We start from the raw sequence: 14,600 nt of genomic DNA on the forward strand, positions 1-14,600 counted from the left end.
ATACTTCTTAGCTAGAAACATCTGTCACCAAATAAAGAACATCCTAAATATGGACCTATAAACTGACAGCTTTAAACAAAAGAACTGGTATAAACCCATTACTTTGTTAGTTGGCAGTTTAGTCTAAAGTGTTCCAGAGAGTCTCACTTTGCACAGGGACTGATGTGTTCTCGCCGGATGTATGACATTACAACGCATGCTTTTACCACGCATGCTTTTACATCGCAAGTTTTACAACGCATTCCTTTACAACGCATAGCACTTTGGGATGCTGGATAGTGAATAGTTTAATTTACTATTCCAACTCCAGTCCCCGTGGATAGTAGGGAAGGTGTTGGATAGTAAATTAAATCTTTTCCCTATCCTAGAGCGCCCCCCAGCGCAATGCGTTGTAATGGTTTGCGTTGTAAAAGTTGCGATGTAAAAGCAATGTGTGGTAAAAGTTGCGTTGTAAAGGATGTTTCCCGTTCTCGCCTGTCTTTATCAGTTTATTTAGTTTCTGAGCTTCTCCCATTATCAACCTTCTTCTAGAGCCCTGGGGGTTTGGTGACAGCTCCCTCTTAATTGTCTGGCCCATAATTCCGTTGATGTTGTGAGCACTGTGGGCAAAGCGCAGCTATCTGCTCCTCCACCCTCTCCCAGACTTGGTCAGGATGGTCACATTTTGAGGCACTGAGTTTTTGGTTCACTTGCTCATAAGATTTCCGATGTTTCTGTACCAGTTTAGTATAGTCTGGGAAGGTGAAGAACTACTGGAAGTCATATGACACCTCATTTTGATTTCTAACCATTCAGAAGATCTCTAGCTCGCTAATTCAGGAAACAGGTGCTCATAGGTCTAGGTAGGGCCTCGAGTAAATCCACTGGCAGGATATATAGTGGGCAAGATTCTAAGTGGTGCTCTAGGTGCAGGGAAGCCCACAAAGCGGAGATTGTTTCATCTTGAACGGCCATCTGCATCTACAAACCGAGCTGCCATTTCCCCCACCGATCATTTCAATTTCTGGTCAGTCCGGTGAAGTTCTTGAAATGTGTCTTCCAGAGTGACACGGCAGTTATACGGCCCATAGTCTTGCAAAGATTCTGCCTCAGAAGTACACAATCAACCCCAAACTCACCTATTTTAGTTTCAAGCACCTGTTGTGAGGATTGAATTGTTTTTAAAATGTATAGAAAGGCTGGCCTAAGAAAGGGTGCCTGGTGGCACGTTTGTGGTCTTATTGGAAACTGAAAGAGGAACTTTGCTGTGTCAAAATTAGAAGTTGGCTCCTCCAACAATGTTAAGAATTAAATAAACTTGCCAATGCCATGCTGATCATATAGGAAGAGTTTCAACTAAGAAAAGGCTGAGGCAGACATTTTCACAGCCAGGCATGGACTCTGATGTGGCTACTCTTGTTCAGAGTTGCGTTGAATGTTGTAATGCTGATAAGCACATTCCCACTGTTAAAGCTTCACTCCAGCCACTTGTTTTTTTTCTGAATAAGCTCTGACACATATTGGGTATTGATTTTTTGGGCCTGTTGTCTAGGTTTAAGTAAGAGATGAGGTATTTTTGTGATGTTAACTGATTGTTAATCCAAGTGGATTGAAAGGAGGTTATTCATGAAGCACCCGTAATGTCATTGCATTCTTGAAAAAATGTTAGGGAGGGGTATCCAGCAGTGGTTGTCAGTGATAATGGAGTACCATTCACATCGCAGGAAATTAGATATTCTTTGTTGGCCACTGGTATTCGGCACAAGTGTACTGCATTGTATCACACACAAGTCAATGGCTTGGCAGAGAGCATTAATCAAATCTTTAAGTAGTGTATACAGTGGCTATGGCAGCTAAGTCTGATTTGCAGAATACCCTGGACCCAAAGCACTATGCCACATTCTGTTTGGAAAGAATCTCCTTTATTTCATGAGGGGCAGATGACTATCCTCTGTGTTGTGTCTGGTGTGGACACTTTGTTAAGGTTCAAAATAATGGAAATGATGCAATCAAAGCTATCATGACAGAAAAACAGGTGTTGCTCAAGTCTATGTGAAACCAGGAGACAAAGTTGTGATAACAAAAGTCTGCATGTCAAAAGGGCCTCTAAGTGCTCTTAGCTGAGCAACGTGGTAAGAAATGGAAAAAGCTCTGATGTTTGGCAGATGGTAGGGAACAACATCAAGAGTGTCTGCAAGTTTTCCACTGTTGTGAGTGTTAGCCTAAGAAAAGCGAGAGGGTCCGAAACTTATGCTTTAATGGTTAAAGTAGAACAAAAGGTCAGTGTCCTGCTGCACGCAGCCAGGGGTTAACTCCTATTACAGAGGTATACGGTAAGAATATGCTAAGGAATGTGGCAGAAAGTGTGAACGAGCGAGCACTGTTGTCACTGATGGAATGGTGTCCAAAGACAGCGGATTGAGAGTCACTCATTGGTAAGGAAAGTCCAAACACCAAGCAAAATAACAGATTTTGTTCTAAACTAATGCTTTCTATTATATTAGCAGTGCTATCTTATTACATCCCTGGCAGCTGCTTCATTCTCTGATGACAATAAAATGTCTACACTTCATCCACCTTGTTCTGCATAACATTAGAGACACATCTTTACATCATGGTAGTTGAGTATATGCATGTAAGCGAGTGGCCTCTTTAGGTGATATCTTATAAAATGCTGGGTGTAAAACTCACCTAAAATACAAAAATGCTAACACAGGTGTGAGTACCCTCCTAACAGGTATTTACTTATTTACTATCTTCGCTTAGCATCTTGAACATCTCCTCTCAGGCCATGTGATTTAAACCATGCTTTGTGTTTGTGACCTGCCTCCAAGCTGTCTCAAATTTACTTTTGTCCTTGTCTGTTCTACAGAACTGGACATACAATTACACATTAGATGGCAATGGCTGCAATTATACACACCGCATAGTCGAGGCCTGAGACACAATACACAACATAGAAGCAGTGCCCTGAGAACTGGACACAGTTCTCCAGTCAAGACTCAAATAAATGGACACAATAACTTACATTACAAAAGGGAATCCACAAATCCCTTATCTAAATCACCATATACTAATATGCCCCCCTCTCTTTTCAGTATTGTTTAAGTGGACCACTTACACTTTTACTTAGGTATATTGACACCATACATGTGTATTTTCTCCTCCCTGTGCTCAAATCGGATGTATGATGGTACAACGCGTGCTTTCACAACGCTTACCGTTACCACGCAGGTTTTACAACGCAAGTCATTACAATGACTTGCGTTGGGGGGCGCTGGATAGTGAATAGCTTAATTTACTATTCCAACTCCAGTCCCTGTGGATAGTAGGGAAGGTGTTGGATAGTAAATTAAACTATTCCCTATCCTACAGCGCCCTCCAGCGCAAGTCGTTGTAACAACTTGCGTTGTAAAACCTGCGTGGTAATGGTACCGCGTTGTGAAAGTTTCGTTCTAAAGGATGTTTCCCGCTCAAATCCTATGAATGAATGAATGAATATACAACTTTTAAAGCGCTAACTTAGCCCATGGGGATCAAGGAGCTAAAAACAGAGCAATATGCATGCGGATGAGGTCACACTCAAACCAGCCTCTCAGGGAACACCCAACCTACCTCTTTACTTCATCATGTAGTCGTCGCTTGTCCCACTGTGGCGCCTTGATAGCGCCATAAAGCAGTAGGTGTTCTTTGCAGGTAAGGTGAGAAAACAGCACGTCATACTGCATGCAGACCCCCATACTCTTCCTGATGTGGTCCAGGTGGGTGTGGATGTCCTCCCCGTACACATTGATGGTCCCTGATGTGGCGCTGAAGAGGCCTGTCAGCATAGAGCTGTTGGAACAAGTAGGGTAGATGTGATGAAATAGGTGAATCTGATTCAAAATCCAAGAAACTAATCATCAGTTTTGCTCGCCTGGGCTTAAACACAGAGTTATGGCAAAATGGAACTTGGGTGCGTTGATTGAATAGGCTCTGAAGCCCAACACATTCCTGATTCGGCAAGCCTGAGAAATTAGACATAATACATCTAGACATTACACCAGCCACCCTTATGGACTACTACTTGCCAAATTTCGAGATCGCCGCCAGCGATGATCGCTATGCCATAAGAAGAGCGGTTCCTCTGAAGGTAAAAAAGGTAGGGTGAATGGTTGCTGTCTCTTGATGGTCTTCCATCAGTTTGTTGCTTTTCAAAAACAAACACTCAAGCTGGCAGTAAAAAAAACAAATAACTAATGACTCCAACACTCAAGGAGTTTTTGCCTACTTGCGGGGGCGGTGGGGTCATTCTTTTTTATTTTTATGTCTCTGTTCATCACTGTCAGGTAGTTCCCTGGCAGTGATGGGCAGAAAAATGGACATCTGACCATCAGCCCTAAATAGAGCTGCATTGTGGTCCAACAGCGCACCTCTGTCAGGCTGTCAGAATACGCTTTTCATCTACAGAGTCAACTGGGGTAACCATGACGGAAAGCTGATGGTCCAGGTGACACTAAATAGCTCAGGCACACAGAGAGTTTGACGAACATGTTATACTCTGTCATGTTTGTAAACTCATAATTCCTGGAATCTTAGTAAGGGACACCTCCCCCCCCCCCCCCCCCCCCCCATCCAGAAACCATTGCAATAGATAACCTATAACTAGCCTTTAACAATAAAAATACAGAGTCACCAAAGGGTGCCAACTGGCGATAGAAGTTGTGAACACTGCCCTATACCAAAATGATATAATATAAACAACATTCTCATATGCCTGGAGATATAAAGTATAACATAGAATATGTAACACATAAGGGACAAGATATAACACATAGCAAATAATATGTAGTAAGTTATAAGATATGAGCTATAATACAACATTAAATATCATATACCATATCACATTATATATAGCATATACGTTATGTGACATACCATACCATACCATAACATTACATAACAAATCATACACCATAACATAACGTCACAACATACACACAAGCACATCTTTTTTTTAAATGTATTACCTTTCTTTGAGTCTAATGAAACGTGCCTGTACATAGCTAGCTTAATGCATGTCTCAAATTATACAGTGTTGAAACTGAAAGACAAGTTGTCACCATGACAGAAACGACCCTTTTTTTATTAACCACGTTTAGATTTCTAAATTGAAGCTGCAGATTCTGACATGAGGCATTGTTACACTACCCACTAGTATCAAAGATAAACCCCCTTCTTCAGGAGCGGCCCATACAGGTAAGAGCGATGGGGTGGAGTGGGGGTGGTTGGGGCAGGTTGGATTCAACAAACGATGACGAGGGGAACATTACATATTTATTTAATTTTCCCTGATCGTCGTCTTTCAAGTCCCCCTTCCCCCCCACCCCCGCCCTGCCTCACCGCTCTTACCTGCATGGGCCGCTCCTGCCTTCTTCCATTCTTTTTGAACAGGCTACAGTCCAGGGTAACAACAGTTAAGCCTCTTGGAGGAGTCAGCCATGTTTGCCTCTCCCACGGATACTTACATCCCACGGATACTTACATGGTGGTTGTCTTCCCAGCACCGTTATGTCCAAGGAGTGCGGTGATATGGCCTTCGTAAAAGTTCATGTTCAAGTTGCTGACGGCTTCCTTAGAATTGAAGATCTTGGTCAGCCCATGGAGGGACACACCTGCAACCAAGCCATGGGGCTCGGGTTCAAAGACCGGAGACAGATCCGACGGAGCCGACTCGGCACCTTGAAAAGGACAGAAGGGGATGTCAGCGACAGTGCGCCTTAACTCAGTATGAAATGCTTCGAGTTCTCGAGTCAGTGAGGGTTTTAATCTTCTGTAGAGTTATGACTTTGTCTGAGAGCCCTGAGGCCCAAGGTCCTCCTTAGTGAAAGCTTCTCCCACTTGCATCTAGCGAGTGAGGCATCACCACAGGATTCTCACTTGCCACATAATCCACGATCTGCTGCATGTGTGTATAAATGACAAAATAGCAACATAATGCTGTCCAGAATGTGTTATGTTATGGCGAGTCATTTGCTACATAATTTAGTGAACTCTGCGGTATAATTTCAGTGGCCCTGGGTATTGGCACGAATGTTAATCAAATCTGCTCAGAAAGGTGAGAGGGCATTTTAGATAACATTCTTACTCTTACCTCTCCCAAGAGACATGCATAGAGGTGACAGTTGTGTACTAACGGTGATGGGAATGTTATAGCAAACAGTACTGAGAAACGTTTCATATCTGTACTTGTCTGTCCAGCTGGGAGGTGGGTTCCTGGTTTTTCACCTGTGATGTTGGATCCATGTTGTTATTGCAAATACCCAAGAGAGACAAAACTGCAGTGCATAATGGGGACACATTGTGAGCCCCTGTTCACTCAGCCTGAAGGGGCTGCGATTAGCCAATGGCATCTCCAACATGGCATCGTTGGAGGACCTTGGAGGAAAGCTGGGTCTAACTGAGAACACTTCAAAGCAGAATCTAATGTTTGAAATAATTTTGAGCCCTGAAACAATACAGAACGAAGGTGAGAAGACAGAGGATAGACAGCCCCAATGCCCTTCTTCTGAAAGAACATGGCACTCTCAGCCACGATGTTTGTCAACACAGATCGAAGGCAAGAAGACAGAGGGTAGACATTCACCGTACCTTTCTACGGAAAGAACATGGCGCTCTCAGCCATGATGTTTGTCAACACAGATCGAAGGCAAGAAGACAGAGGATAGACATGCACTGTACCCTTCTTCGGAAAGAACATAGCACTCTCAGCCACGATGTTTGTCAACACAGATCGAAGGCAAGAAGACAGAGGATAGACATGCACCGTACCCTTCTTTGGAAAGAACATGGCACTCTGAGCCATGATGTTTGTCAACACAGATCGAAGGCAAGAAGACAGAGGATAGACATGCCCCTTATCCTTCTTCGGAAAGAACATGGCACTCTCAGCCACGATGTTTGTCAACACAGATCGAAGGCAAGAAGACTGAGGATAGACATGCACCGTACCCTTCTTCGGAAAGAACATGGCACTCTCAGCCACGATGTTTGTCAACACAGATCGAAGGCAAGAAGACTGAGGATAGACATGCACCGTACCCTTCTTCGGAAAGAACATGGCACTCTCAGCCACGATGTTTGTCAACACAGATTGAAGGCAAGAGACACAGAGGATAGACATTCATCGTACCCTTCTTCGGAAAGAACATGGCACTCTCAGCCATGATGTTTGTGAACAGAGATCCAAAGGCAAGAAGACAGAGGATAGACATGCACCGTACCCTTCTTCAGAAAGAACATGCCATTCTTATCCATGGTGTTTGTGAACACAGATTGAAGGCAAGAAGACAGAGGATAGACATGCACCGTACCCTTCTTCAGAAAGAACATGGCACTCTCAGCCATGATGTTTGTGAACAGAGATCCAAAGGCAAGAAGACAGAGGATAGACATGCACTGTACCCTTCTTCAGAAAAAACATGCCATTCTTATCCATGATGTTTGTGAACACAGATTGAAGGCAAGAAGACAGAGGATAGACATGCACCGTACACTTCTTCAGAAAGAACATGGCACTCTCAGCCATGATGTTTGTGAACAGAGATCCAAAGGCAAGAAGACAGAGGATAGACATGCACCGTACCCTTCTTCAGAAAAAACATGCCATTCTTATCCATGATGTTTGTGAACACAGATTGAAGGCAAGAAGACAGAGGATAGACATGCACCATACCCTTCTTCTCACAGGACATGACACTCTCAGCCATGATGTTTGTCAACACCGAAGGCAAGAAGACAGAGGATAGACATGCACTGTCCCCTTCTTCTGACGGGACATGGCACTCTTAGCTTGTCAACACAGATTGAAGGCAAGCAGACAGAGGATACATATGCACCGTACCCTTCTTCTCACGGGACATGGCACTCTTAGCTTGTCAACAGAGATCGAAGGCAAGAAGACAGAGGATACATATGCACTGTACCCTTCTTCTCACGGGACATGGCACTCTCAGCCATGAGGTTGGTGACCATCAACCCGCTTGACTTCTTCCTGGTGCAGACAGATGAAAGACCGCAGCATTCTTTCCAGAAGGAAGGCAGGAATGGGAAGTACCACGGAGAGCCTATGCCGTATCTCCCTGTAAACCAAACACATACACCACATGTAAGTAGATCATATCTTACCAGAACAACAGAGAAAGACTACAATAAATAAGCAGTTGGGGATTGCATGCTTTGTCTTGAGAGTGAACATGCATACCACTATTTGAGAACATGATATCCTTACTATCAGGCCAGCCTAAGCTGCAAGATCACTATATATTCACACACTTGGCTCATGTGGATTAAAAAATTGTTTTTAACTTTTCGACATCTGTAGACTCCCACTGCATTACAACTGGAAGTAGAGAACTCCTGCCTAAGCAACATGTGTGAGGTGAACCTCAAAATAATACACACATATACATAAACAAGTACAGATCATAAAAATACATAAATATTTTAATATTTCATTTAATTCACCTACAAACAAAAATAAAAATACGTGTTAATCAATACTTAGATGGGAAACTTGGAGCAAAATTTTGATTTATTTCTTCAAGATAAGGCAATATTCTTGAATCTAGAATATTCCTAACTTTTTTGCACCTAATGCACACGCTCTTTCTGTCGACGCATGCCACTGTTGCTTGACTTGAGGCATCCAGTGGTCCATAATAGATTATGTTGCTGTCCTTTCACTGCCCCCACAAATTACGATAATGATACCTTCTTAATTTCTAGCTTCTAATTACAAATGTATCCACATTTACACAGTGTTGTGCAATGGGATATGAAAGAGATCGTGGGTCAGAAACTCAGAAGTTCGTATTTTTGATCATTCATCTCATAGAAGACAGAGAAGCGACCATGTCCTTCACCAGATAAGAACAGACACAAAAGAAGGCAGGTGGGCTTCGTGCCAGGAAGAAGAGTGTGGGGGGTCTCTAATGTATTTTAAGATTGTTCCCTTTTAGTGTTGAAAAGACCAGATGAGTTGGTCGACAAGGACAGACCCAGGACTTTCTGAAATCGTCTTAAACAATTGTGAATTTCTTGATCGATGAAACAAGCTTGCTAGGGATAGAAAAGCAAAATTGTGCCTACACCTAGAAAGAAGTGACTTCTTCTAAGAGCAACAGGGCACTCTTGGAATGGACTGCTGTTCAGCATAACTCTTTTTCACCCTTGTTTGTCCTCATAACCCTAGCATACCATGCATATTCACATGGAAAGGGCGGCTGATAGACTTGGAGCTCGCATATTTTTCCCAGGAAGCTGGTGAGATGATATGCTTGGGAACTAAAAAATCCACATAACTCAAATTCGATGTATAAATATTTTTTGTGGAATCATAAAAGAACTCTAACCCGCCCTAGGTGAATATCTGATGCCCTGGTAGCAGTCCCTGGAAGGAGCAAATATCCTACACCCAAATCAATCCGGTTTTAGGCCACAGCATTCCACAGAATCAGCCCTCCTGTACACAGCTGAATCCCTTAAAGCCGCCATGGACCAGGGAAGGAACACTGTGTTGGTCCTATTAGACCTATCAGCCGCTTTAGGTATGGTCTCACATGACATCCTCCTTAACCGCCTCAAATCCAATGGCATTAATCATCTTGCCCTGGCCTGTTTAAAATTGTTCTTTTAGAACCGTAGGCAAGTCATCACCCTTGGAGTGCCAGTCAGCAGAAAAGCCTCTGCTCTCCGGGGGTCCCACAAGGGTCCATTCTAAGTCCAGTGCATTTTTAATATCTATATGGCCCCATTTATTTATTTAATTTCTTCTATAGCGCTGGAATCAATCCCGTAAGGGTATCTCCGCGCTTTGCCAGCTATAGAACGACAGGTAGTGTATCATAGGAGTTAACTAGACAGGAATGCTTCTTGATAGAGAAGAGTCTTTAGTGTCTTTCTAAAAGACAGGTGGTTGGTAGTCAATCTAACATCAATGGGAAGTTTGTTCCATAAAGCAGGTCCAACCGCGGAGAAAGCACGATCTCCTTGTCTGTATTTCTTAGTTGCAGGGGGCTTAAGAAGGGCTTGGTTGCTAGAGCGGAGAGACCTGCTGGGCTGATACAGCTCAAGGGATTGAGACAGATATTTAGGGCTTGCTCCGTAAAGACATTTGTGAACCGTGCAGCATATCTTAAAGTTGATACGCTGCCGTATGGGAAGCCAGTGCAGTTCCTTCAGCAGGGGTTTAGAGGGAGTCCTGGCTGGTGCACTCATAATCAGTCTTGCTGCTGTGTTCTGGACTACCTGCAAACGGCCTACAGCATCTGCGTTTGCTAACGTCAGCAGGCCGTTACAGTAGTCCAGACGACTAGTCACCAGGGCCTGTACAAGTGTCTTCCTATAGATGGCAGGGAGATACGGGAAGACACGTCTAAGTAGGCCGATGGTGTGGAAACACAGCCCTGCGATGTAGTTGGTATGTTCCTTCATGGTCAGCTTTTGGTCTAATTTCACCCCTAGATTTTTTACATGGGGTTTGGATGTAGGTACTGGGCCCAGATCTATTGGCCACCAGTCTGGGGACCAGAGAAGACTCGCTTTGCCAAAGAGCATGACCTCCGTTTTTGTCACATTACATTGGAGGCAGTTCACAGCCATCCAATGTGACACTGCCCTCATACCCTCAGCAAAGTTCTCCTTGACTTTGGGGCCAAGGGAATTGAAAGGGTAGAGGAGCTGGGTGTCATCTGCATAGGAAACCGGTATGAACCCATATTTCCGCACAATCTCAGCAAGGGGGGCCACATACACATTGAACAGTGTTGGGCTAAGACATGAGCCCTGTGGCACCCCCTTCGTGAGCACCCTTGAGATGGAACGAAAGGGGCCCAGGCTGATAGATTGTGATCTCCCGGAAAGAAAACTCTCCAACCATGATAGTGCAGAGCCTCGAATTCCTACTCCCTGCAAACGGCTGAGAAGGATGTTGTGGGACACGGTATCAAAGGCTGCGGACAGGTCCAACAGCACTAGAATCATGGAGCCACCTCTGTCCTGCGACATTTTGATCTTATCTGTCACAGAGAGGAGGGCTGATTCAGTGCTGTGGTTGGGCCTGAACCCAGATTGAGATTGGTCCAGGCCCCCTGTCGCCTCGATAAAACTGGAGAGGATGGTATTGACGTGTTTCTCTGCCAGTTTGCTGATGAAAGGAAGGAGAGAAATCGGGCGGAGGTTGGAGAGTTCTGACCAGGGCAGGGTGGAATTTTTGCGTATGGGATTCACTACCGCTTCCTTCCATGATTGTGGAAGTTGTCCCTCAGCAAAGGAAAGATTGAGCAGTTTCTGAATAGGGAGTCCTAATATTTCGCTCAAAGGGGAGATAAGTTTGGCAGGTATCAGATCAGTGGGAGAGTCAGTCTTTATTCGATTGACAAGTGCAGTTAAGTCTTTAATGGTTATTTCAGGGATTGCATGAAAAGTTTTCCCAGAGGTCACTATTGGGGGAGTATCAAAGGCCTCCATTTCCAAAGGACCTGAGACTGCAGTAATTTTCTTATATATCCCTTCTATTTTGTCCTCAAAGAACTGGGATATTTCATCGCATAGGACTTGAGTGAAGGTATCTGGGCTCTCACACATTACAGGATTGGTGAAGGTCTGAATAATTTTAAATAGCTCTCTTGTAGAATTGCCTGCCTCAGCAATTTGAGTGGTTAGGCTTATTTTTCTAGCTTTTTTTATATTTTTGTAATAGGAGGTCATAGCCGTCAAATAGCGGTTCTTGTCTTCCCCATTGCCTGTCCGTCTCCAAAGTTTCTCCAGTTTTCTGCATCCCTGCTTTTCTATCTTAAGGTCCTCAGTATACCATGCCTCCCTTTTAGCTATGGTGTTTTTTTTTACATTTTTCTGAGGAGCCAGGGTGTCAATTGCTGTCGTTAATGAGGAGTTAAACTTTGAGAGAGCAGTATGGATGTTGTCGGAGTTGGAGAATATGGGCTGTTTCCATGTTTGTGTAAGCCTGGCAGGAGTGATTTTATGCCATGGTCTACGATTAGTGAACTGGATGGCAGGGCAATTTGTGGAATTGGATAAGTATGGTAGAGAGAAGTCTATCATTAGGTGGTCAGACCAGGAAATATGCTTAGGGGGGTGGCAGTGAACATTGGGATGGGTAGTAAAAATCAAATCCAAAGTGTGACCACCCGAATGAGTGGGTCCACTGTTTCTAGGATATAGACCTAAAAGAGCTAGATCTGCAAGGAATACTTTTGTATCAGGGTGATCATCAATGTCGATGTGAAAGTTAAAATCTCCAAGTAAGATAAAATTCCCGTTAGCTTTCATGTGGGGGGCTAACAATTCGGTGAGGGCGAGGGAGAACCCAGCATTGGGTCCAGGCGGACGGTAGACTAGAGCTCCTTTCCAGTGTACTTTGGGACTGATTTTTAAGTGGAAAATTAATACTTCCATGGTCGGTAGCATCACTTGTTCTAGGACTCTGATGGTCAGTGTGTCTCTATATATGATAGCGGTCCCGCCTCCTACCTTCTCAGGGCGGTCTTGACGAAGAATTTTATACCCCATAGGTATCCCTAAGGTGATAGCAGGGATAGTGTGGGGTTTTAACCATGTTTCTGTCAAGAAACATATCTCGGGCTGAATGCTGTGAATAGTGTCCCATAGTTGTATATGGTGTTTAGGGAGTGATCTGACATTTAACAGAAAACTTTTCCAGCCTCCCAGGGAATCTATACTATCTATGGGCCGTCCAGCAATGATGTAGGAGTGAGTAGCTTGAAAACCGCATTTGATGCAGGAAAGGGGAGCCTCAGGACATCTTAGAGATTTATTTGTGCATCTATGTTTGCCCTTGGGTTGCAGCGCCATGAGATCATACGATGAATACCTGATAGGAGGGGAGGTCGGTGGGATGTCCATAGTAACAGGACAAAGAGGATAGCCCCTGGCCCCGTCCAGTCGCGGACGGGCGCAGACGGGCAGCTCTTTGGCGGGTCTTCGGCGGGGCTGCGCGCGATCGCTGCGCGCTCAGGGAGGTGCGAGGGCTAAGTAGCCCTGCGTAGAACCACTAGAGCGCTAACCGCTCCTAGTGGAACCGGAAGTGGTGTAAAAGCCTGCTTCCCCCTTGCCAGAACGGGAGGTGGTAGGCGGATACCAGTGCCTGAGTTGTGCCGAGGAAAGTATCCTAAAGCTAGTGATTGATGCGGTGCAAGTGCGAGGCAATGCGGATTTTTCTGTCACTCAATTTTAAAATACACAAAATGTTATTTACATTCAATTTTAAAATGCGGTAAAATTCCCGCTTCTCGCTGTGTCTCGCTACCTCTATATACAACAGCTTACGAGTAGTCCTTGGCCAGCAAGCGGTATGGAGACTCTGCCACCGTCTCCACCCGCAGCGAGCTCTTCCGGTGCTCCGCCTAAGTATCCCTGCGTAGAACCACTAGAGCGCTAACCGCTCCTAGTGGAACCGGAAGTGGTGTAAAAGCCTGCTTCCCCCTTGCCAGAACGGGAGGTGGTAGGCGGATACCAGTGCCTGAGTTGTGCCGAGGAAAGTATCCTAAAGCTAGTGATTGATGCGGTGCAAGTGCGAGGCAATGCGGATTTTTCTGTCACTCAATTTTAAAATACACAAAATGTTATTTACATTCAATTTTAAAATGCGGTAAAATTCCCGCTTCTCGCTGTGTCTCGCTACCTCTATATACAACAGCTTACGAGTAGTCCTTGGCCAGCAAGCGGTATGGAGACTCTGCCACCGTCTCCACCCGCCAGCTTGATATTGTCCTTTAACATCGAGACCATCTCATATGCGAGCGATACGCAGCTAATCCTGGTCTTAGACAAAAACACCACATTAGCTGAAGAAAACTCCGTCAATGTCTCACTGCGGTTTTTCATTGGATGGAAGACAATCATCTGAGATGCAACTCCGAAAAAACTGAAATCATGCCGTTGGGGAGATGGAATGATTTGTGCCCCAATCTAAGGTGGCTGGCCGACAACCCCCTCCTGCGAACACAGTTAATTACATCTAGAATTGACTACTGCAACAGCCTCTATGCAGGCGCTAATAAATCAGTCCTACATAAACTTCAGATGGTCCAACACGCTGCGACACGACTAGTACTAAAATGGCCAAGAAAATCATCTGCATCAGCTGCTCTGGAGGTACTTCACTGGTTACCGATCCACAAAAGAATCTTGTTCGAAATCCCGATAATTACTTTTAGAAGCTTCCACTCCTCAGGCCCCCAGTACTTCCACTCCAGGTTCATTCGCTATTCTCCATGCAGCACCCTCAGATCATCCAATGCAAATCTATTAAAACCCCCAGCTTTCAGAATCATCACAAAAGGGGGGAGATCTATCGCAGTGTTAGGCACCAAAGCCTGGAACCAACTCCCTAGCAACCTCCGTCTCATTCAATCAGAAACCCTCTATAGGGTTTCTGATTGAAAAAACAAGCAATGGCAAAAAAAAGTAGTTCTCGGCTATGTGACCTATTGGCCTTTTTAATGTTTTTTGCCATGTTGCATAGCAGCATGGCTGAAAGTTTTATTTTAATGTGTTTTTTTACGCAGGCAGCACTCTCCGTGTCATAGCGCTTTTGTTTT

At 44.5% G+C, this 14,600-nt stretch overlaps 1 protein-coding gene across 1 annotated transcript in view; it reads right to left on the bottom strand.

Moving 5' to 3' along the window:
• Positions 1-14,600, bottom strand: part of ABCA12 (ATP binding cassette subfamily A member 12) — a 644,885-nt gene that overhangs the window by 165,985 nt on the left and 464,300 nt on the right. Inside the window, exons 31-33 of the mRNA XM_078680598.1 lie at positions 7,944-8,099; positions 5,504-5,699; positions 3,595-3,813 (exon numbers count right to left, since the gene is read on the bottom strand). Of these exons, the coding sequence (XP_078536724.1) occupies positions 3,595-3,813; positions 5,504-5,699; positions 7,944-8,099 (571 nt within the window). The remainder of the gene's footprint in view (positions 1-3,594; positions 3,814-5,503; positions 5,700-7,943; positions 8,100-14,600) is intronic.

The sequence above is a fragment of the Lissotriton helveticus genome, chromosome 3_1 (genome assembly GCF_964261635.1).
Source record: "Lissotriton helveticus chromosome 3_1, aLisHel1.1, whole genome shotgun sequence".
Taxonomy (NCBI): Eukaryota; Metazoa; Chordata; class Amphibia; order Caudata; family Salamandridae; genus Lissotriton; species Lissotriton helveticus.